The sequence below is a fragment of the Panthera onca genome, chromosome A3 (assembly GCF_046562875.1).
Source record: "Panthera onca isolate mPanOnc1 chromosome A3, mPanOnc1 haplotype 2, whole genome shotgun sequence".
In the NCBI taxonomy this organism is placed as follows: Eukaryota; Metazoa; Chordata; class Mammalia; order Carnivora; family Felidae; genus Panthera; species Panthera onca.
The window spans coordinates 39,812,838-39,836,923 of record NC_138341.1 but is presented as its reverse complement, the minus strand read 5'-3'; the positions used below and the strand labels follow the sequence as shown (position 1 = coordinate 39,836,923).

At 46.6% G+C, this 24,086-nt stretch overlaps 1 protein-coding gene across 1 annotated transcript in view; it reads right to left on the bottom strand.

Annotated features, from left to right (window-relative positions):
- POLR1A (RNA polymerase I subunit A) overlaps positions 1 to 24,086 on the bottom strand; it is an 80,762-nt gene that overhangs the window by 19,564 nt on the left and 37,112 nt on the right. Inside the window, exons 15-25 of the mRNA XM_060655895.3 lie at positions 15,303 to 15,452; positions 13,792 to 13,975; positions 11,362 to 11,444; positions 11,087 to 11,245; positions 9,344 to 9,442; positions 8,317 to 8,469; positions 6,926 to 7,008; positions 4,788 to 4,953; positions 3,662 to 3,883; positions 2,586 to 2,800; positions 465 to 632 (exon numbers count right to left, since the gene is read on the bottom strand). Of these exons, the coding sequence (XP_060511878.2) occupies positions 465 to 632; positions 2,586 to 2,800; positions 3,662 to 3,883; positions 4,788 to 4,953; positions 6,926 to 7,008; positions 8,317 to 8,469; positions 9,344 to 9,442; positions 11,087 to 11,245; positions 11,362 to 11,444; positions 13,792 to 13,975; positions 15,303 to 15,452 (1,682 nt within the window). The remainder of the gene's footprint in view (positions 1 to 464; positions 633 to 2,585; positions 2,801 to 3,661; positions 3,884 to 4,787; positions 4,954 to 6,925; positions 7,009 to 8,316; positions 8,470 to 9,343; positions 9,443 to 11,086; positions 11,246 to 11,361; positions 11,445 to 13,791; positions 13,976 to 15,302; positions 15,453 to 24,086) is intronic.

The window sequence follows — 24,086 nt, the reverse complement described above, 5'->3', positions numbered from 1 at the left end:
AAGTTGAGGAACCCCAGTCTCTCTGCTAAAAAGTGTCAAGGTCAGGCATTCAATGCAAGTGAGTCTCCCACTCTTTCCTCTTGTCCAGTGGCCATTACCCTATAGATGTGTACATGTACCAGAAGGGCCACTGTGGGTCACATTCTAGGTGATTGGTGCCCCCAGAGTTAGGCAGCCAAGTGCATGTGGCTTGTTAACAACCTCTGCTCCTGAGTCCCGACCCCAGGAGTGTAGCTTCACAAGTGTCCCAGGTCACGGATGCAGGAGTTGGCAGAGGGATAAAGAGAGATTCCAAGAAGCTTGGGCACTGATCCAACCATAGAAACCAGTTGGGCTCCAGAAAGTCCAACTCTAATCACCATTTTGGATAAGACGTCCCCCCCCCTCGCCCCCCACTGAATGACTTCCTCCCCAGGAGTGGGCTTAGGAAAGATCCCACGCTATGCACCCATGTAGCCCCGTACCTCGGAATGCCCAGAGTGACATTCATCTCGCCTCTGCCAGCAAAGTGGAAAGTGTTCAGGGTCATCTGTGTGGAGGGCTCCCCAATGCTCTGGGCAGCCAGTAGGCCCACGGCCTCACCCGGATCACATAGTGAGCGCTGCCACTTGAGCTGCAGCAGGGTCCTCAGCCTGGAATGGGGTAGAGAGGGGGGCACGGCTAGGAGCACAGACACCACCTGTCTGTCTGTTAGGAGCTGTCAACACCACCCAAAGCCAGGGTGCATGGAGTATTAGCTCTCCCTCTTTCTGGGCTTGTTTTCCCTAGGCAAATGATCCTCCTAATCCTTCAAATCCTGCTAGTGACCCTGGGATGTCCTAAATTATGCAGTACAGATCTCAGCTGGGTGGCTGAAGTGCTAGACATCCATGCTTGGACCGTTCGTGTTTGCTCCGAGAACACCAAGTTCCCACTCTGCACCAGTTACCGTGAGTCCCAAAGCAGTGAGTATTTCTGAGCTCGCTCTTCACGTTTTCCTTCCATTCTTTTCTCCCCACCCCACTGTATGAACTAGGAAGGGGTTCACTGAACTATTATGGCTGTATGGGGTGGGGGAAGAAGGGGGGGGTTGCTATCTTATTCGGTGCAAACGACTCCAGGCCACATGGGAAGTGCGCACGCTATACAGTTTTGTGATGTATTAACCATTCTTCCTTTTAGAACAGTCATAGGGACACTGTATTTCCCCAGCACATGGAACCAGGAAGGGGCTTGACACAGGAAGACTAACTGGACGTACATGTGAACGCAGAAAAAGTAGTAACACTACATTTCAAAGCAAGTTCCTTTTAAAAATGAGACTTCCCTCTAACCCGCCATGTCGTCTCTCCCAGTTACTTCAAACCAGTGAGGTCTGAGTACCTATCAGTCTTCCTGACAGAAAAGAACCTTCAAATACCTCCAGAACTTTAGAGATTCACCCAGAGCTTAATGCCTGCTAACAGGTCCCCTGTGAATGCCACTGAGGCAGAATCACCTCCCCATCTTGGTCCTACAAACCCAAATGATGCCCCCACCCCCCCCGCCCAGGGTTCATCTCTCCCCACTCCCAATACGGCACTGCCCATCCTTCTGAAGGTACAGAGCCAGTGTCCTGAGCTGCAGGGAGAAGGGTGAAGGGGACAAGGGCATTAGGGTCTCACTCTTTCAGGGAAAGCCCTGCAGGCAGCTGTGATAACCCAGCATAATTTATTCTGACCGGGCCTCTCTGAGGCCTGACTAGAGAAGTCACATTAAAGGGCAGAGAGAGAGCCCTGCTTCTCCCCTCTGGTTCCTCCACTCATGCATTTGCCTTTGCTCATTTGCCTTTACCGATTCCCAACTTCCGTCTGCAGCCACACTCCTGGACTCGGCTAGTCTCCCCAAGCAGCCAGGCCAGGGCCTACACCTTGGAGGTCTTCCAGCTTTGCCGGCCAGGCTCGGCGAGCTGAGTGCAAAGGATCCCCTGACAACCGCTCCAATACCAACCTTGCAGCAGGCCTCCCTGGGGGTGCTTCTGATGTTGTAACCTGATGTGGCTCGGTGCTGGTACCTGCCTAGCTTCCCACCTGCCTAGACCACAGGGTTGGTTTGTTTGTCTATTTATTTATTTATTGGTGAACGAGTCTAAGCTGAGGAGTGCACATGCTCCTTCTTTCTTAAGACTTCAGAATCCAAGGCTCAAAGGAGTATTAGAGTAAATCAGATCCAACCCCTCATGAAAGGCTGAGCCATAGGGTCACAGGGCAGAGAATGATTTGCCTTGGGTCAGAGTTAGAAGCCGCTGAATGGCGAGCAGATTCCCTGACTCTCAATTAGCCATGGCCACCACACCAAACTCAAGAGAGAGTCATTTCTGCAAGCTTCCACCCAGGAGAGCATTTTTCTCTGTCCTGGGCCAGGCAGGGGTGTCCATTTCTGCCTATTTGCCCTTGCCTGTCTTGGAGCCCTCTGGGCCTGCAAGGTGTCCTTTCTATTTTACTTCCCTCCCTCCTCCTGGAGGCTCGAACTCAGGAGGCTGCCCTCCCTTCCAGAGTAGGTAAGGAAGGGGCCCGAGACGTAGACTCTCCCTCTGCACGTGCCCTGTGACAAATCAATGCCATTACCTGTCAAGAGAAAGCTCTGATTTCTCATAACTCTTCTCTGCTTGAGATGCCCACTCGAGACTATAGTCATCCACCTTTTTTTCAAATGTTTCCGACACTGATGCAAAGTAGATGTCTGGGCGCCAGACGGACAGACTGGGGTCTGGACAAGGAGCCGCCTTCTTCTGGTATTTCCTTCGACTCTGCTCATCTAACTCACCCCACATTCTCAATATCTGAAAGGAAGGAAAGGCTTCAGCCACGTGGGGGGAAACGAGGAATGGGCCTGTCTTTCCTGGGACATCCAGTGGGGTAAGGAGGATCAAAGGCACTGGCTCCAAATGAGAGTAGGGGAAGGAGACAGAACCAGACGACAATGAGAAATCCACCCCAACATTTAGGACAGGGATAAAACAGAATCCATCCTGGCATGCACGAGCCCGACCATGACTCTCCGAGGTCTTCATCCCAGCCCACTGGAACACAGGCAGGGTGACCAGGAAAGTTACTGTCCAAACCGGAATGTTTTTAGAATAGAATGGGGAACTATCATTAATAACGCTAGGTTGAAAGGCAAAGCCAGGACCATCCTAGGGCAAACCAGGACACGGCTGTCCCTCTTCCAGGCTTTCACACACTTGATGCCCCAAAGCTACCCCACAGCAACTGCTTCAAAGTGTTCCCCTGCCTCCTGGCTCCCAGCTGTGTTTGCCTAATGGGAGGCTCCAGCAGCAGAGGGGAATGTGGGAGGAGACCAATGCTGGGCATTTATCCCCCACCCTCTCTAAGGGGCCTCTGAGTAGGCCATGCCTTCCCACAGCTACCCTCTCCACTCCTGGTGGCTACTGTCCCTGTTCCTGCCCACCTGGGGTGGTGAGCACCCAAGTTACCAGCCCCAATCGGTTTCCCCAAACCCGGCCCACACCCTTGTGAAGAGTACCCTCCTTCAGTTCCTATTTGAGGGCCATTTGTTTCCTAACAGTGAAGAAAGCCATATTACACAATTATACCTTCTATTAAGAAAACAACCCATTTCTTCAATCCCTGAGGCCTATATGCTCCAGGCACCGGGGACACAGTCACCCCCCCCAAGTCACCTGGTGAGTCCCAGGGCTGCGGCCATTCTGGTTCCCACCCTCAAGGTTCAAGGCTTTCACGGCTGCCTGAATCTTCTGTGAGTAATTCAAGAAGGCGCCATTTCTCAGCATGGTGTTGGGATGCCTGCTTTGCCATTTTTTGATGGCTCTGAAGTGGCGGAGAGCTTTTTGGGGATCTGCTCTGGATAAAACTTCATGGAGATGTTTCGATTTCATTATCACCTAAACAGACAGACAAACAAACTACAGACATAAGACCAAAGAGATAAGGGCATGACACAGGGCCAGGTCATACAACTTCACAGGCCCAAGACGTGTGGAGGCTTCACAACGCCTCTCATAGGTGCTGAGCACCCGCTGCTAAACAGGGCCCTCACTGTGTATCCTGGACTTGGGAGCTGGTGGTTCAGGAGCTGCAGGGATAACAGGGTACATCCCAGCATGTTCAGAGCCCCTGCAGAACCCAGGGGAGTTTCTAGGGAGAAAGGAGGAGAGAAAGTGATAGCCAAAGCTGTGGGACAGGCACCAGAAGAGAAAGGAGCTGGCACCGGAGTGCAACCTTCAACACTGCCATCTGCTGCATGACCATGTGCAGGTCCCGGTGGTTTCAGTATCGGACTGCAAAATAGGTGACTACTCAGTTAATGGTGATGGTCATTCTTGGGAGTGGCAAGGCATGGTATGAAGATCACCAGCCTGTGTGTCAGACACGCCTGGGTCCAGACACTGGCCCTGCCACACAGCAGCTAGTCACTTCAGCTCCGATACTCATGGTCTCGGCTGTAAAACGGACAAGAATACCTACTTCCCCAGGTTGTGGTGAGGATAAAAGCACATGCTGCCCACAGTGCACTTTAGCTTAGGGCCCAGCACGTGGCAAATGCCCCCAGATGGTAGCTGTTGTTCCAGAGGTGCACGTGTGTTTCTGCTATCTCATGTGATGAAAGTCCCCTGAGGGGCTATGAAAATGTCAAATGTTTTAAGGCATCGACCGGTGCTTTATAAACCTTTTCCCACTCTGCTTTTCAACAGCCACCTCACTGCATGGCAAAGCTCAGGGTGCAAGGCCCACATGCAGCTGCGGGCCCCACCACCTCCAGGCACCAGGTCTGGTCAGGCCAACTACCTCATAGTTGCTGGCGAGGAAGGGGAACTGCTTGGGCTGCAGGAACTGTGTCTTGGGGATGTCCAGGCCGTCCTCCCCATACAGGAACTGTACCACGCTGCCGTCACTGTCGCGGACTGTCAGATCATACTGGACGACCAGCCCCTCCAAGTGCTTGATGATGCACCTGCAAGGAGAGCAGGGCAGCGGACGGTGGAAAGGGCAGCTGGGCAAGGCTCCGATGGCCCAGGCTCTGTGCTACAGCAGCTCCTGACCAGGGAGCTTCCTGATAGTTTTCTGGGAGGAGGAAGTTGCAGCCGCGTGCGCGAGAGGCTAGCTGCCATTGCTTGGCCCTGGCTCCCATATCCAGCCCCAGCAGCCGGGACTGCTGCCTGCCTTTCACTCCCCTGCACTGAAGAGCTCCCCAAGGACCAGCATCAGTAGGTCCATAAGGCAGGTAAGGCAGGAGGGCTTGCTACCCACCCAGTGCTTCTCCAGTGTGGTTAGTCCAGATATTTGCCAGGGAAACTAAGGACACATTAGGAACTAAATGCTGATGTGCTAACCCTAACCTGGTGCCTTTTTTCCTCAGTGCTCCCAGTAGTCAGCTGTCTCCCTCAATCTCTCTTCCTACCACCTGGTACTGGCTCCTTAGCTTACCTCTGGCCACTCTGCCCCTGTCTCTTCCTGCCACCTTAACAGGAGGTTTTCTAGGAGCCACTGTTCCCTTAAGCTCCAAGGACAGAATTCAGTGTCAGTCACCACTGTCTTCTTGGCATCCAGCCCAGGGCCTGGTGAGGTTGGTGCTGAGCATCACTTCCCCTCTGCTGCAAATGCTGCAGGTGCTGTCTGGAGCCCTCTGCTCTGCTCTCCTTGCCCGCAGGGCCCCGCTCTCAGCACCAGCAATGGCCCCACAAGGCTGTGCGTCCAGGCCTCTTCTGACCATCAGGCCTTGTCTTTAAAGGTCCACGGGACATGGCTGCTTGAATAACCTCCTGCTGACTCCTCACGCCACACATACTTTCTTTCTCTTCTCTGTCAACTGTGTCTCTGAGCTGCCACTCAGGCCTGAAAACTCAACTAGGTTTATCTGCTGCCTCTCTGCTTCTTCCTCCTGCGTTTCAGCCAGCTGCTCTACGTCTTCACAACGGCTTCTTCCTTTCCATGGCCACTCTTGGGGTGCAGCCTTCCGACGTCCGGCTAGAACTCCACCACAGCCAGGCTGGCCTCCTCCGATCCATCCTGTCTGAAGCCCTGCACGGGACCTCCCCACCACAACCCTCCACTGGCAGATGGAGCTCGCGGAGGCTTATGTACTTTACTCCGATGGTGGCTGCTCCTCTGTTCCAACAAAGACCCTTCACATCTTCCCCCCCAGTGTTATCTAATTGGCCTCAGGGACTCCCACCCCACACAAGGATCCCCTCACCCCAGACTTATTTGATCATTTGTTTTCTAGCTTTTTCTATGTTATACACGTATTGTTGAACGATTTAAGAAATGGGAAGTGGGGCGTAACCCCTGCTCAGGGAAGGAAACGGCCGTGTGATCCATGCCCGAGAGGGGAACTCGCCCAGCGGTGCTGAATGCTGGCTCTCCACATGGTGCCGCCAGCTCGGCAGATGGCTTCCTTGCTGCCCCACCACCCAGGGTTGTCCACCCCAAACCCACCCTTCCCTTTCCTGGCCCAACCCCATGGGCTGCAGCCTTGGCAGTCAAGGGGGAGGGGACCATAGCAAGGAGTGCAGCTTTGGGGAATCTGGAACATAGCAGCAGGAGAGAGGACAAGGCTGGAGCAGAGACAGGAAAACCTCTGAGGGCAGGATAAAGGAGTTCTGCCTCCCTGTGGGGTAGTCACCCGAGTTCCCAGAGAACAGGACTTAGAGCCAGGCCTGAGGGGGTGGGGGGGAATGGTGTGCGTCCACAGAACACAGGGGCCCTCCGTATAAACCTCTGAGCTCACTCTCTACCAATCTTTTAGAAGGGGAAGCTTATCTGCATTTTCTGTCCCAGGCCACCCATGGCCATTTTTAAAAAGTTTTTTCACCCAAAGAGACTATAAGTAAACCATCACCGACAATGTGAAAGATGACAACATGGAGGTGACTAGTCCTGGGACACAGACCCCGTCTAATAGGGGCAGAGCAGGTGCTTTTTACCTTTGGAGATAGCCGGAGCGGCTGGTTTTCACGGCGGTGTCCACCAGACCCTCTCGCCCTGCCATGCAGTGAAAGAAGAACTCCTGTGGGAGATGCGGGGCCGGGCCCCAGAGGTGGCCGTGAGGAAGGGTGCTTCCTGAAGGGTGGTGCAGGCCAACAGCAGCCTAGTCGGATCTCCTGTGGCTCTCGGCCCAGACAGGTCCAATGGCCCCAGTGGCTTCTGCCCTCCCCTGTGGCTTACCTTTTGCCCTACCTTGCCAGGAGCTCCACCTGCACCCATGCATTCCACCCTCAGTATTTTATCCCACACCGCACACCCCACTTTCCAAATGGAAATGGCACTTGGGCTTTATCACTCTTCCATTCGGTCCACATCCCTGAATTCTGCTTCCAACAGTGTTATCAGAGGTACACAGTCTTTTCCAAACGTTTTAACTAACTCACCACAAGAAATACACTTATGATAGTAATCAGCAAACATGGACATACAGATAGAAAACTCAAAGGAAAACTTTAGGAAACTGTCCTATCCCTTACTTGAATGTTTTCTTCACTACCCTGTTCTGTTTTATTACAAAGAAATGACAGTCACTATCTATTACAGTGATTTCATGATTCACTAAGGGGTCACAACCAGAGTTTAAAAAGTTCTGGTCCGTATCATCTCTCCTCCATCCTTTGTCAGAGGCCATGGATGGTCACTGGAGAACCCATGTGGGACTGATGAGCCCTTGGAGCAGTTGGTGGCCTTGAAACGAAAGGCCGGTCCTCTTCACGACCTGGATTTAGTTGTCTGATCTTGCAGAGATGCACTAACCAAGGAACAAAAGGTACTAACATTCAAAAAGCCATTTCTGACAAGTGTGAGGAGAAAACCTTTTCTTAGGGGAGAAGTCTGTTGCTGACCAAGAACTAGACATTTGCCACAGCTAGTCAATTTTCCCACCGTGAAGGAGGAGCCATGGGAGGTACTCTTGGTGGGGGTGGAGTGTGAAATAAATCTCTATGATGTTCCTTTTGGCAACAGAGGGCACCCTGGTGAGGGGCATCCCCTCTCTAACTGCCTTCAAAGTAGGGAAGACAGCATAGAGAGGGCATATGGCAGGAAAAGGCAGACCTAGGATCGGTCTTACCCATCTTTTCATTTTTCAGCAAACACTTAGCACTCATGATGTTCCAGGTGCTGTGAAAGCTCTGGTGTTATAATGCTGAACATGACAGGGTGGCATCCATACTGTCCCTGTGGGCCACAGGGTCTAGTGAGAAAGCAACAAATGGCTTGGCATTTATTACTCGATTGTCCTTGTTCCAAGTTGTTGGTAGAGGTCACAAGCCTCCTACCACTGAGCCTAGCAATGAGAAGAGGCAAGAGGAAAAACCAAAATACATACAGGAGGCTTGATACCAGTTAGGAATCTGCCAGTGACGAAGCCGCCAGCCCTGGGGGTGAATTCATAAGGCTCAAAGCAGGGCAGTGACTTGCCAGATGCCATCAGGGGGGGTCTCCGACCTTCCAATTCAATCTGGCCCAGCAGGCATGAGATCTGGAGGAAAGGAAACCCAAAGGAGAGATCCACACATGTGTTAATGCTGCTTCCTAGCAGAGGGAGGGAGGGCTTGCTCTCGAAAAAAAGCTGCGTGAAAACTGGATTTTGAAGGCCAAACTAGATTTTCCAACTAACCAAAGGCGCTCATGTTTCAAGAAGAGAACTACGCATTCCTATTGCTGACTGATCAAGATTTTAGTATTTGGGGTCAGTTGTAAATGGGCGATGTTTGCAAAAGAAGACATGTCTCAGAACCATTTGGTGTTATACCCAGAAGGGACCTAAGGGCCTTAATGGAGAAACTGAGGCCCACGAGAAAAAGTAACTTATTGTAATCCTTAGACTCTAAGGACAAAAGAAAATAAAACCACCTATTAATATTCTTGGTGGGGGGTGGGGAGGAGGGCAATGTGTCTGGATTTCACTCTAGTCAAGGGACTTGCTGAGGCCTTCAGCCTTTTAAACCCATTCCTACACTGCTCTACACTGTCATCAAGACTTTGAAAAGAAATGTTAACATTTGCAAACATGCTACAAAAGTACTGCAGGACCCCGAGGAGGTAACGGGCCTCAAATTAAGGGTAAAGAAACCTCTAGGACAGTGCTTACAATATACTAAAAAATGAAGAAAGCAGACCATGACAGGACCTCAGATAAGACTGATTACACACACGCACACATTTATATCTGTGTTTGTTTCTAACACTGATGTGCTAACGGTACTAATTTCTATATGCTTTTATATTTTTTAGTACTTGCCACGTTTTATATGGCAACATGGACCCTTTTAAAATCAGAAAGAAATCTGAAAATTGCCTCCTGCAATCATCCCATCCCTCTGGCAAACCAGCCAGTCCGCCTTTGCTCACACCTGCATGGTGTTTACAGTTGAACCTTTGGCTCCAGATTGCACCATCATCTGCAAGTTGTTCTCTGGGAACTGTCTGTGCAGGCCAAATGGCATGCATGCCTGCAGATTAAATAAAGACATCAAGTCAGTGACTTCACTCCCATCTGAAATCCCAAATCACAAGGTAAACCTGGGATACGGAAGCAATAAATTCAGACTATTTATCTAGAGATAAGGGCCAAATCCCACTCAAGGTAAGAAGTCTCATTTGGCAACCATCCTTTTTGCTAGAACTCCTAGATACAAGTCTAACGATGAGGGCCCCCACGTGCTGCACCCTCCTGACACCCTCTGCCAAGAAGCTCAAGGCTCTTGCCACTGGCAAATGGGAATAAAAAGGGAGAACTAGAGGGGCCAGCATATCCAGTTGGTGAGTCTAAAAAGGAGCTGGCTAAAAAGAAAATTTGAGGTGATACCCTTGTGGATCTGCCCAGCAGAGCACAGCCTCAGTTCCTGCACACTTGGCAGTGAGGACCAATGCCCGTGACACACTCACATTTACCAACATGCTGCCCTAGTACCACATGGGAGTCTGGCCTTGCCTCCAGGGCCAGCAGACATGAGCAAAACCTTCTAGGTGGAGCCTGAGGAGGCGCTGGGAGGGGCTCAGAGTCTATTTAAGCTTCTACTAGGATTGCAGAGACCCAGACCCACGTAGGAGAGATGGGGCGGGGGGAGTGGGGGGTGTGCAGTGGGAAGAGAGTTGCTGGTGGGACAAGAAGCGATTCTGAGGTGCTTCTGAGACCACACCCCAGCATTCTTAGTCAAGCCTGGAAGCTGGGCCTCCAGATTCTCGGAGCAGTGCTGGGAAGGCTCCTCCGAAGAAAACTTCTCAGGGACAGCACTTGTACCGAGAGGTCTGCATTCCTGGCAGGCTAAGGGATCCTGGAAGCCAGTTCAGAGGGCACCAGGCAAACACCGACTGTTGTTGAGCAATGGCCTTGCTTCTCCCTCTCCTCCTCAGGCTGGGCCTTGTGGTCCAGAAGGCAGGGTGAGGGCCAGGCTGGCTCCTTCAAGCTGCAGGACTGGAAGCCCCAGCTCTGAGGCAAGATGGTGGAGAGCCCCGGCCGTGGTCTTGGCCTGTGCAGGGACTTCCCTCTCCTTTCTCCGATGTAGAAGAACTGGCTTGGTGGAAAAGCAGACAGGGGCTCTGGAGAATTTCCAGAGTGCTCCCACCGTGTCAAGAGCATAGTGTAGATTAGCTCCTTAATCCTCTCAGCAACGCTGTGAGGTAAGTGTTCCTCATATCCCTCCTTCCAGGCTAGTAAACCGAGACACAGATTGCTTACATCACTTGCCTTTAAGTCACACACCAAGCACATGGCAGACAGGATTTGAACCCAGGCTTTCACCCCCAGCCTCCATGTTAAGTGGCAATAGTATTTTTGGTCCTTCATTCTGCTCCTCCACCACAGTGGCCCCAGAGGAATTCTTCAGTCCCCATGGATGCAGTCACCCCAAAACACAAACATTTAAAACGAAAAAGAAGTGCAAAGCATGCCCTCTCAGCATTAACCGAGTAAGAGCACAAAGCCCTTGGCTCTTCAAAATGATGAATTCTATACATCCCACCTCACATCTCACCCAGTCAGCTGTTAAAGAGCCAAAGTGCTCCACAGGGCCCTAAGTGAGAAGCAAAATGTAATTTTTTTAAAAACCAGCATTCAAAATGGTGGTGATAAGTGCACACGCTGCTGGACTAACCTTGTTAATCTCATTGTTGTAATGGTTCACTTCCTCCTTGAACTTCAGATCAATCATGTTAAAATCCCTCTGGTCTTTGCCCAGATGGGCATCCTGCCATTTCCCTCGGACCTCGTCACATGACGCAGCTTCTGGCAGGTTTAATGCAGCCCTGACAGCCTAGGATGAGAAAAGGAACACGTCACAGGCAGCAGCCAAGGGATGAAGGTGTGGCTTTTGTTCCATGGGAGACCCGACCCTCTGCAGTAGGCTGTAGCCTCCCAGGCCCTCCTCACCCGTGGCCCGCAGTGGGTGGACTCTTCAATGACTCTGTGTCTCTTAACATCCGCCTTCGGCTTAACCAGAATGTCTTCCACGCCTGTGAAGTGAGACAGACAAACTCTCGGGGGACCGGGCCTAACTTCTCACCAGGCTGTAAGCTTGGGGAGGTCAGGGCACGGCACACGGTTCCATAAACACAGGAAGCACCAGAATAACGATGACGATATTGACATAGTTATTAAGAAGAGATTGCCACCATCTCCTAAGTGCTTCCCAGAGGCTAAGCATTCGAAGCCCTATTTTACAAATAGTCAAACTAAGGCTCAAACCTGAGCTACCTGCCCAATGTTCCATAGGCAGAAAAGTAAACCCAGGGCCAAGTCAAACTTGTGCTCTTAGCCACCAGCTAGACTGCACTCCACTCAATACATACATGTTGAATGAATGAATGGGCTGGGGTGAAGACGAGGTTTTGGATGAAAACTGAGGAAGAAGACAGGGAGGGAAAGAACATCCTGGTTTTGATTCCCAGCAGGCACACATCACAGGGCCCACCCTGCATGGTTGTGTGTGTGTGCAGGCACACACCTGAGCCCGGGTGACAGGGCCCATCACTGCAGGCTGCTCCCCGGGACGGGAGCCTGGGGGATGGGAGCCTGGGTCGCTTCGGTAAACCTGTCATTCTGGCCCCAAAGGGCTGAGGAATTCCTCACCTTAGGCGGGACCTCCCCCTACTTCATCTTTTAACCACTTGCTGCCTGTTATCTGTCGAGCGCTACTGGGCTCAAAAGTCCCTCAGCCAAGGTCTGAATGGGAAGACAAACAATGGCTACACTGTTCAGAAGCTGAGCTAAAACAGCTGGAATTTCCAATGCAACATTCTGGAAGCTTGAGGGGCTCAGAAGAACACGTACAAGTAAGGGAGGAAAGAAAGTCCCTCTGTGAGGAAGCCGTAACCACAAAAGCGGGTCTTTCATGGGGTCAGCTCCGGGCCACTTTGCTGTCCCTTCACTGACCTCTGGCTACGAAGGCGGGAGCGGAAGGCAATGTCTCTAGCTCGCCCTTCCCTCAGAGCTGGACCCAGCTTGGCCCTGTTCCCTTTCTGTCTCGTGGTCTCTGGGAGGCTTTTGTATCTGGGGGCTGAATTCTCTTTGTGCCATGTGCTACGCAGTGCTGCGGGCACGGCTTGTTAGGTGTGGTCCTCATCGTGAGCTGGGTGTGGCATCTTCCGCTACTTTTCATTTTTAAAGACGGGATTCCCGGCAATAAAGTGAAAACCAGGAAAAGAGCCTAAATGTCTAATTACAGGACTGGTTAAATAAACTATGGTACATCTACACAACTAGAATAATCTGTAGCCACAGACCTGAGGATGTAGGACCTGTCCAAAAGAACGTATATAAATACATTCCAAAATGGGGAGTAAAAGGTTACAAAAACTGTGTAGTGTAGGATCCCATTTTTCTCTGAATGCGTTTATATTGGAAAGTCTAGAAAGACACACATAAAATCAATATTAGTGGTTATTGCTTATGGCTTGAATGCTGGGTGACTTTCGGTCACTATCATGTCTGTATTTATTTCTACTCTGCCACAATGAACATCTATCATATAACCACGCGAGCCCCACTGCAGGCAAGTGAACAGGCTCCAGCTGAGGTGGCCCATGGGCCCCACAATGGGATTCCCACCATGTCTGCACACAAGGAAGTCTGCAAAGCACAGAGTCTTACTTTAATCACCAACTAGACAGTGCTAACACTCACTGTGGCTCAGGCTCAACACACAGCATGTCACGTATTCCTCACAGGAACAAAGCAGAAGGGCTCAGACTCCACTCTGTGTCCTTGGGAGACGCACCACCCTGAGTAAGCCCAAGGCATAGACAGTAACAGCACGCTTGCTGTCTTTATCAGAGCCAACTTCCTCAAACGGTGTGTGCTCATTTCCAGGGAGGAGACAAGGGAGTTCTTCTTCCTATCTTAGGATCACCCCAGCAGGTCTGCCCCAACATGGTGTTTCCAACAGCACCGATGCCTCAGCTGTGTTGGGAAGTGTGGGCAGTTCTGACACTAGGGAAGAAGGTGGTCTCTGGAACATGGAGTGCCCAAGGAATTCTGGAAGGACGCTTACAGGAAAGAATGGAGGTGGGTTCGAGTGTGAAAAATCAGTGTCAGGGATAGACATCCATGAAGGCTGGGTGGAGAAAAGGACAGAATGGAAATAAGGACCAAGGAGGGTGAAGAAATGCTGGCCATCAGGGAGTGGTGGAAAGCACCGAGAAGGAACATGTCTGTGTCATGCTGCTGGCAGTCAAGTGAAGACATAGTTGTAGAAGGAGACTGGCCATTCCCTTGGAGGCTGCTAATAGAGTCAGGGAGACATCCCGATGGGCGTGCTGGTTAGGAGAGAGGGAGCCGCGGGGCCAAACGCCCAGCACTCACCCAAGGTGAAACCTCTGTAGAGCTGCAGGTAGGCGGTGAAGAGGCGGGCCAGGCAGGTGAGAACCTTGCCGCTGGTCTCCCCACCATAGATCTCGTAGCAGCAGTGGACCAGGCCATAGGCAGAGCTCCCATAGTGTGCCTTGTCCAGCACCCCACAGAGCAGCTCCCCTTCTCTGATGATCACCTGTGCAGGGGACAACACCAACGCTGGAGTGGAGGTGACACCTCCTGTGTAAGCCACCCCCTCCCTTCTCTGTGTTTTATTAACCTTATTGTGTATGTACCTCCACTGTAACCTGCCTCAAGTCCTTGATGGAAAGATGTAGGGTATAAACGGAACTAATATATTTTTTCTTTTAATTTGGTTTTTACTTTTGAGAGACAGAGAGAGAGAGAGAGAGAGAGAGAAACCGACTGTGAGTGGGGAGGAGGCAGAGAGAGAGGGGAGACACAGAATCTGAAGCAGGCTCCAGGCTCTGAGCTGTCAGCACAGAGCCTGATGTGGGGCTCAAACCCACAAACTGTGAGATCATGACCTGAGCCAAAGTCAGATGTTTAACTGACTGAGCCACCCAGGTGTCCCTAACGTATTTTTTCCAAATAAAGGAGATGAGGACATATAGACCAATATTTTTAAATTACTTTTTTCCAGAGACTATACTATATACACACACACATGTGCAGACATTTCAGTGTTTACATGTCCTCTTACACCACAACCCTGCCCATACTGACTTGAGGTCAAGTACCCTTGTGACTACAAATGAGAGCATCCAGAGCGTAAACTTCATAACCATGACCTTGGCCTAGGTACCCCCTCCCTTGGACCCTAGAAGTAAGAACAACATAACCTTTCTGACATCTTTTAAGACTTCTGTACTTCTATAAAGTTGGGATAAAGCATTAGAAGCTAATTAAAGGAAGGACTGCTAGGTACATAATGGAGTATGCATTAAGTATATGATCTATAAAAGGAAAGCAAAGTGGCAGCTTCACTTTGAAATGGAATGTCTGCTAGACCCTGTGACAAAGCACTTGTGAGCCGGGGACTTAAGGCTTGGAACTCTTTAGTGTGGGGCCACTATTGCTTGTTGCAGGAGCACTGTGCCCAGGTTCCACTGCCCTGGGCCTCCTCCCCAAGGCCTGGCTCCTTAGCCACGGAACTGGCAAGTGTGCAACCTCACAGCTGGTCAGTCTGTGATCTCGAGCCACTCAGGAGCCTCAAGGGAAAGCTCAGGCTCTGCAATTCCAAGTTTTGCAGAGTTGAGTCTGGAGGCCTTCTGCTCCTCAAGTGGGTTGTGAGGTTTATATTGAGGGTCAAATGCTAGTGATGAACTCTGACCCTTTCTTTCTAAAACTAAAAACTGACACCAACTGGGACACAAGGCCCTCTCTTATGAACCATGACGCCCACTTCTATGGGCTTGTCCCCTTTCTCTGTCTCCATTTTAAATCAATTTGCCTAAAACTGGGACTAGATGTCTCCAACCCACACAGCTAGGCAGCCAGACCTGGGACTCGCACATTGAGTCAGGGTTAAAGCCGGGAACAGGCCTAGGAGACTCCTGCACCCAGGCTTTGCCACTGATCTTCGCCTTTCCCGATAAGCTCAGTGGGATGTGGTCCTCTGGGATTATGTTTATGAGCAGCGTTGACACAACCTGGAGAGAAAAAGAAGATAATGCTGATTGTGGGGAGAAAAGGTGAGGAGCTCCCTTTTAGGACCTCCTGTCCCTATGCACCTTGAAAAGCCAGACAACTCCATTCTGATGATCTGTAGGCGGAGCAAGAAAAACAGACACTTCCACTTCTGTAGGACAAATTGATCTCAGTTCTTTTTCACTCACATGGCTTAGGAGGGGGCTTAGGAACAGGAACAAACATACACCATTAAGAACGCCAATGGGATTATTTCCTAAAATGATTCTTGAAGTGAACAATCTTCTAGACCTGAGGATTAAGTCCCTGAATAGACCAAAGGAAGGAGAAGAAACAAATTTCTGTGGGGTCATAGCAGAGAAAGATTTGAGTATATGGTTTAAAAAAAAAAAAAAAAAAAAAAAAGGTAAAAAAAATAAACACAACAACAGCAGTGGAGGTGCAGCTGCCGTCTCCCAGAGGACAGGCCCAGGACTGAGGCAAAGGTCAAAGAACGCTCTTCAAAGGCATCCTTCTCTCATCTTCAGGCCACATCAAAATAGACGATTATTACGTGCAGTCATTACATATAGTCAATAACATTCTCCCACAGAACAGCTTTGACTTTCTGGCGGGTGCCAAGGAAGGAAAGGATACAGAGAAAGAATGGAGAGCTCTCCTTCCGAAGAGATTCACACAGGAGGCTTAGGCATCTGACTGAGAAGCTTTAGGGATGAGTGCTCCAGTGTCTGGTCCACCACTGACTGGTCATGTACTGTGGGGCAAAATGACTATGCTCCTAGGTTGAGCACTGGTCATTTGCAGAATGGATAAAATCCACCCATTCACACAGCAATTATATATTGAGTGGGCCAGGTGCTGGGAAAAGTCATGTATAAATCAGTCTGTCTTTGGTGGAACCTTCATTCCCAAAGGGGATTATCCCTGGAGGAAAATAAAACAGGGAAGGACCCCGGGTAGAGCGGGGGGAGGAGGGAGGGAATATTTAGGATTTTAAATAAGACGGGAAGGGAAGGCCTCACTAACGAGGTAGTGAGGAAAGGAGCCATGCAGACATCAGACCATGCATTTCAGGCAGAAGGCTTTTAGTGTGAGTGTGAAGGAAACCTACTTGGGAGGTTTTGACCACAGGAGTGACATGTTCTGATTTTACTTTTAACAGGCTCACTCGTTCCAAATACATTCCTGGTCTAGACAACTGAGGCTACATAAATGCCTTAGAGAATAAGCCCCGTAAGTGGTGCTGACAAGAAGGACAAGTACTTTAGAAACGGTCATTAAAGTTGAGTGAGGCACATCACCAGACCCACTGGTTATGTGACTAGCAACCTGATGGCTCCCGCCCAATAAGCTTTTACTGGCTAACACCAGAAATAAATTCATTTGCCTGGAATTAATTACGGCTACTGAGAGGCTAGGGCACCCTTCCTTTGCCCAGTTGGGTGCATCCCAGTGGCCATCCGCTCAACAAGTGGCTGCTAACTGCAGGCTAGGAGAGGCAATTTCTCAAGCAGCTGCTCTACTGAGAACCCAAGGGAGGGCAGCAGCACCTGGGGGATAACCATGACTCCAGAGGGGCCAAAAGCACGCATTCCCAAAGATGCAGCAGGCCAGGAGCAAACAGGCCAGTGCAACAGGCATGACGGCTAAGGAGGGGCTGGAAGCCATCAGCTGGCATCAACAGCTCTCTCTACGCCTGTACCAGGCCCCACAAAGTAGTGTCTTTATATGTGCACAATGGGGCCACAGTGGTTGCCTTTTAATGCATGTGCATCAGAAGTGGGAGGACAACTGGCAAGTGTGCCTTTAAAGAAGCAGACAACACGTGATCTCAGCAGAAGACGACCAGCAGGGTCATGACACACTCTCCACAAGGCTGGCACTGCCAGGAGAGGGTGAGGAAGTTAAGGCAGGAGCGTGAGGCTTCCTTGTCATGCCAACCACTAGCTGCACTAGCTGCACTTCAATCAAATCACCGTATGGAGAGCAGGGACTGCCAGGCTGGGCACAGTCAGGAAAAGCAAGTCTCTGCGCAAGGTAATAGAAGCACGCACATCCAACCAACTGAGGACAGGGAAACAGGACCTACCATCTCATCTATAAAGTCAAGAGGGCAGAACAAGCAAAGCATTTGACAAACTCCAACATCCTTTCATGCTAAAAACACTTAACAGAAAAGGAATAGAAGGGAATGGCACTGACCTAACAAAGGGGAGGCATTTGGGGCACCTGGGTGGCTGTCAGTTAAGCATCTGACTCTTGATTTCGGCTCACGTCGTGATCTCATGATTTGTGAGTTTGAGGCCCGCACTGGACTCTGAGCTGACGGTGCAGGTCCTGTTTGGGACTCTCTCTCTCTCCCTCTCTCTCTGTTCCTCCCCTCTGCTTGTGTTCTCTCTCAAAATAAATAGACTTAAAAAAAATAGTAAAAGGGGAGGCATTATGAAAAACCCACAGCTAATATACTCAATAATCCAAGACTAGACACTTCCTGCTTAAGATCGAGAATAAGAAAAGATGCCTGCTCTCACCACTTCTATTCAACAATGTACTAGAGCATTGGACCTGTCTGGTACTGGCCAGGGCAACTGGGCAAGAAAAGAAATAAAAGGCATCCAGATTGGAGAGGAAGAAGCCAAACCACCTCTGTTTGCAGATGATGTGATATATATGGAAAACGCTAAGTCCACAAAAAAATTATCAGAGCTAGTAAATGACTTCAAACAAAGCTGAAGGACACAAGACCAACATAGAAAAACTGACAACTGCTGACAGTAACAATAACAATAACACAGTAACACAGTAACACTAACAATTTGAAAATGAATTTAATAAAGCAATTCTATTTATAAAGGCACCAAAAAATAAAATACTCAGGAATAAATTTAACCAAAGAAGTGTAATAAAAGTCATATGCTGAAAACTATAACATAATGTTGAAAGAAATTAAAGGAAATCTAAATAAATGGAAAGACATCATGGATCAGAAGACTGTTAACATGGCAAGAGTCCCCAAATTGATCTACAGGTTTAAGGCAATCCTTACTGAAATTCCAAGTGCCAGTTTCGCATAAATGAACAAGTTAATCCTAAAATTCACAAGGAAACGCAACAGACCCTGAATAGTCAAAACAATCTTGAAAAAAAACAAAGCTAAAAGACTCACACTTCCGGATTTTAATACAACAAAACTACAATTATTAGGACATAATAGTGGCATAAAGATAGATATGTGGATCAATGGAAGAGTCCATAAATAAACCTATACATCTACAGTTAATTAATTTTTGACAAGGGTGCTAAGAATGCTCAACAAATGGTGTCAAGACAACTGCATATCCACATGTAAAAAAAATGAAGCTAAACTCTTACCTCACACCATATACAAAAATTCAAATGAATCTAAGACCTAAACATAAGGGTTAAAGCCCTGAAATTTTTAGATGGAAAAATAGCTGTAAATCTGTGTGACCTGAGATTGGGCAACAGTTCCTTAGATGTGACACCAAAAGCACAAGCAACAGAAGAAAAAGTAGATAAATTTCTCAAAATTAAAATCTTTGTATGTCAAAGGACACATTAAGAAAGTGAAAAGACAACCCACAGAATGAAAAAAAATATTTGCAACATATATATCTAATATAGATCTAACAGCTAGGATATATAAAGAACTCTTAGAATTCAACGATAAAAAGACAAACAGGTCAATCACCAAATGGGCAAAGGGCTTGAATAAACACTTCTCCAAAGATACTACAAATGGCCAGTAAGCACATGAAAAGATGTTCAGTATCATTAGTCATTAGGTAAATACAAATCAAAACCACAGCGAGATACCACTTCATACCCACTAAGATGAAACAAAGAAAGAGGAAGTAAGTGTTGGTATGAATGTGGAGCAGTGAGAATGCTCATGCATTGCTGACAGAAATGTAAAATGGTACAGGTGTTTTGGAGAACAGTTTGGTAGTTCCTGAAAAAAGTGAAAAATAGCATTACCATATGATCCAGCAATTCCACTCTTAGCTATACAGCCAAGAGAACTAAAAATACATATTCACACAAAAACTGGCACATGAATACACCCTGTGGCTCTATTTATAACAGTCACAGAGGTGAATGAGCCAAAATATCCATTTATCAACTGACAGATAAACAAAATGAGGTATATCCATACAATGGAATATCATCCAGTCATAAAAAAGAACGGAGTACTGTTTATGCTACAATGTGAATGAATCTTGAAAATATTATATTAAGTAAAAGAAGCAAGTCACAAAAGACCCCACGTTGTATAACACCTTTTACATGAAATGTCTGACATAGGCAAATCCATAGAGACAGAAGTGATGGTTGGGAATGAAGGAGGAATTGCCAATGATGATAATAGGTACAGGGTTTCTTTTGGTGATGATGAAAATGTTCTGGAATTAGCTAGTGGTAATTGCTGTACAATATAGCAGACAAACTAAAAGTCATTGAATTAAACTGTTTTTAACAATGGTAAATTTTGTGTTAAATATGAATTATATCTCAATAAGAAAAACAAGGGAGTCAGACAAGATGATTTTAAGCTTCCTTCTGCAATAACATCCCAGCAGTGTTTCATTTACTTTCTGGTCATAAACTATGATGCTAAGGAGAAAAGACTATCCGCAACATTCTTTTAAACTGTGAGAGGTAGCAGTATCTATGAGAATAATAATGACATTTTTTTAGACTAAGACTGTTATTAAACTTTAAAACGTGTTTTAAAAGTTAAAAAGATTTCTTTAAAAAAGAAGTTTGTAATGTGTATTTACATTTGACACCCTTTGACTCAGCAATCACATCGCTGGGAACTCATCTAAAATACATACCAACGGGGGCCCCTGGGTGGCTCAGTCGGTTAAGCATCCGACCTCAGCTCAGGTCATGATCTCACGGCTTGTGAGTTCAAGCCCTGCGTCAGGCTCTGTGCTGACAGCTCAGAGCTTGGAGCCTGCTTTGGATTCTGTGTCTGCCTCTCTCTCTCTCTCTACCCCTCCCTCCCCAGTCTCTCAAAACTAAACATTAAAAAAATAAATAAAATACATACCAATGCAAGTCCACTAGTATAAACAGAAGTGGTGCTCACCACAGCACTAGATAAAATCGTAAAAAACCAGATAACAATCTATGTCTGCCAACAGAGAGCCAGTTAAATCAACTATGGTATCTGTATCGTTGGATACAACACAGAATGGGTTAAAAGGAATGAGATAGATCTACATGTACGAACACAGAATGAGACCTACAATATATCATTAAGTGAACTAAATATATCCCAAAGCAATCACAAGAAAGGTTCACATGAAAACAGTGAAATGAATTTCTTGCCACATTCAGAGTTTGTTAGGGTGGTCCAAATTAAAAATACAGACTGCTTGAAATAATGGAATTCCCTCTGGAAGCCCTGGCGGCTCAATCAAAGTAAGCCAGCTTACAAATCAGTCAAAAAAGTTCCAGGTGCCTGCCTGGTGGTCAGGAAAACTCATACCTCAGGACCAGGATGTCATGGATAAAGAAATTTAAAATATAAGCTCAAAACTGAATGCCAGATTTAATCATGATTCATGGTTCCTCTGAGCAAGTATAATATCTCATTCTTAATTATTTTTTATGAGAGTATGTGTGGACATAGAGAATAGGGTTGGGGAGGGAGGGAATTTTTCCTTTCTCCTTTCACATTACTGATTTTTGTTTAACAACAAACTTCAGTTACTTCTATAGTTAAAAAGAATTTGAAGGACAGAGATCGAATAACTGAACTCAGCAAGGTTGCTGAATACAGGAATAATATACATAAATTAATGGCATTTCTACATTGCAATCATAAACAATTAAATTTAATAAACAATAGCATCTATAATAGCAATTCCAGGAAATGGGTCTAATGATAGATATATAAGACTTACATTAATTGAAGAACATACTAGGTTCATAACTTGAAAAATTCAATACTGTAAATATGTTGATTCCCCCTTAAGTGATCCAGAGGAACAATGTAAACCCAATAAAAATCCTAGCAGGTATTTTTTTGGTAGAAATTTATAAGCTGACTTTAAAATTTATATGGAAATACACAGGACCAAGTATATTCAAGACAGTCTTGAAGAAGAACAAAGCTGAAGACTTTTACTATCAGAAGTCAGTAGGATAAAGCTACAATAACTAAGATAGTGTGGTACTGGTACAATGGACTCAAACAAATTAATGAAACTGAACAGAGTCCAGGAACAGACCCACATGTATATGACTAGTTGATTTATGACAGGAGATACTAACGAGCAGTGGGAAAATGTTGGTCTTTACAACAAATGACGTTGTATCAACTGGACAGCCATATGGGGAAAAAAGGAATCCCCTACCTTATATCACACACACCCATAAATATCAACTTCATGCAGACAATTAAACCTAAGACCTAGTGTGAAGGTAAAACAATAAACACTAGACAATAACACAGGAGAATACCATTGTACCTTCAGGGCAAGCATACTTATACAGGACTAGCCATAAAAGGCAAATGCTGGTGAGTTATATTAATGAAACAGCTCCAATCATTAGAAAACAGCATTAGGTTAAAAGATAAAGGTTTGGCAACGGACTAACACAAGAATATATACAAAAAACTTTTAACTACTAATAAGAAAATGGCATAGAATATAAAACAAGCAAAAGACTTGAACAGGCACTTCACAAAAGATGATACCCTAATAGCCAATAAGCATATGAAGAGGTGCCCAAGCTCACTTGTCATTAAGAAAATGTAAATTAAAACCACAATAAGGTGCCACTACAAACCCATCTGAATGGCTAAAATTAAATAGAAATAAACAAAATGGGACAATAATACCAAGTTCTGCTGAGGCTAAGGAGCAACCAGAATTCTCATGCCCTGTGCTGTTCTTCCAGGTTGCTGTTTATTAATAAATCTATTAATGCTGAACATAGATCTTATGACTCAGCAGTTTGATTCCTTGGTATTTAGTCACCAAAATACACACACACACACACACACACACACACACACACACACACATATATATGTTCAACAAAAAATATATACAAGAATGTTATAGTAGCCCTTTTTATAATAGCCAAATGAAGACAAGCCACATGTCCATCAACAGTAAAATGGATAAACATATGATGGTGTAATCACATAATGGAATACCATACAACACTGAAAATGAACTAACTATTGCTATATGTGATACCATGAGTGACTTACACAGAGATATGATCTACCAAAGGATGCTACTTACATAAAGTTCAAGAAAAGACAAAACTTACCTTTAGTGTTAGAAGTAGGTCAGTGGCTATCTTTGGGGAGGGGTAAAAACTGACAGGGGTCTGGAAGGGAGTGCTGGCTGAGAGTCTACTTTCTGATCTGGGTGACACTTTACAAAGTTATATTCACTTTGCAAACACTCACTGAGCTATATACACTTGAGATCTGCAATGACAGTCAAATCCTTTTTCTTCATATGTCCTTTCAACAAATGTTGACAGACCTCAGATTCTTAAACAGAAAGAGAAGCACTTAAGAGGCTGCATGAAATGCCCTGGAGAAAGAGCCTAAGACTTCATTTTCTGAGGCAGTACAAATAAACTGCCTAAGCTAAGCTCCTTATCTCCTGATTCTGAACATGACTTTTCTCTGCAGAATCAGACTGAGTCACTAACAAATTCTGGTGCAGGGTAGTCACTCTCCTCTTTTACACCTATTTGCAAAGAAATAAGAGCCCACTGGAACCTCACAAGAAACACTGAAAAATCTCAACTGCGACACAAATAAAACCGGGGCCTACTTTCTAGTTTTCTTTAGTTAAAAGGTAATAATCTTAGCTCAGAAACATTATAAAATGAAAAAGAAATTATTCCTAACATGAACCAAATTATTCTATCATTTTGATCTTTTTATGCAACACGTTTTCTCATACACATGCTTAATACAGTTGCAAATGTGACTGCATAGAATCCTGTAGTCTACTTTTCCCAACATCGTGTCAGAAAACTACCCAGCCTGCTACACGGTCTTTTAAAACCACTCTTTTAAACAACTACATAATATCTTAACAAATGGATGTTCCACAATTTACTGAGCGCCAATGTTAAGTATCCAGGTTTTTCTAATTTTCCACCATGGCACACCATGGTGTATAATGGACTATTTTTTTCAAGTAGCTTTTTCTACATTTCAGATTATTTCCTTTGGCTGGCTTCCCAGATTGAAGGGAATCAACGTATTTATGGCTCTAGATATATATTCTTTGTGTACTATTTAGTTCTATTTTGAAACTGCTTACGTTTACACAAAATTCTAATGAATTCTGGACACTTAATGACTTAAAATATAATCCCTCACTTCCAAGATAACTTGAGATGGCTTACAAAAGAAAGACATATAAATAAAAATAATAAAAATAATATCAATGTAAATAATAAAGTAGATAAATACATATAGCAACTATACCAAGGGTCAGCAAACTATAGCCTATAGGTCTAATCTGGTCTACTACCTGTTTTTGTAAATAAAGTTAATCAGATCACAGCCATGCTCATTCATTTACGTGTTGTGTATGGCTGCTTTCAAGTTACCATGGCAGAGC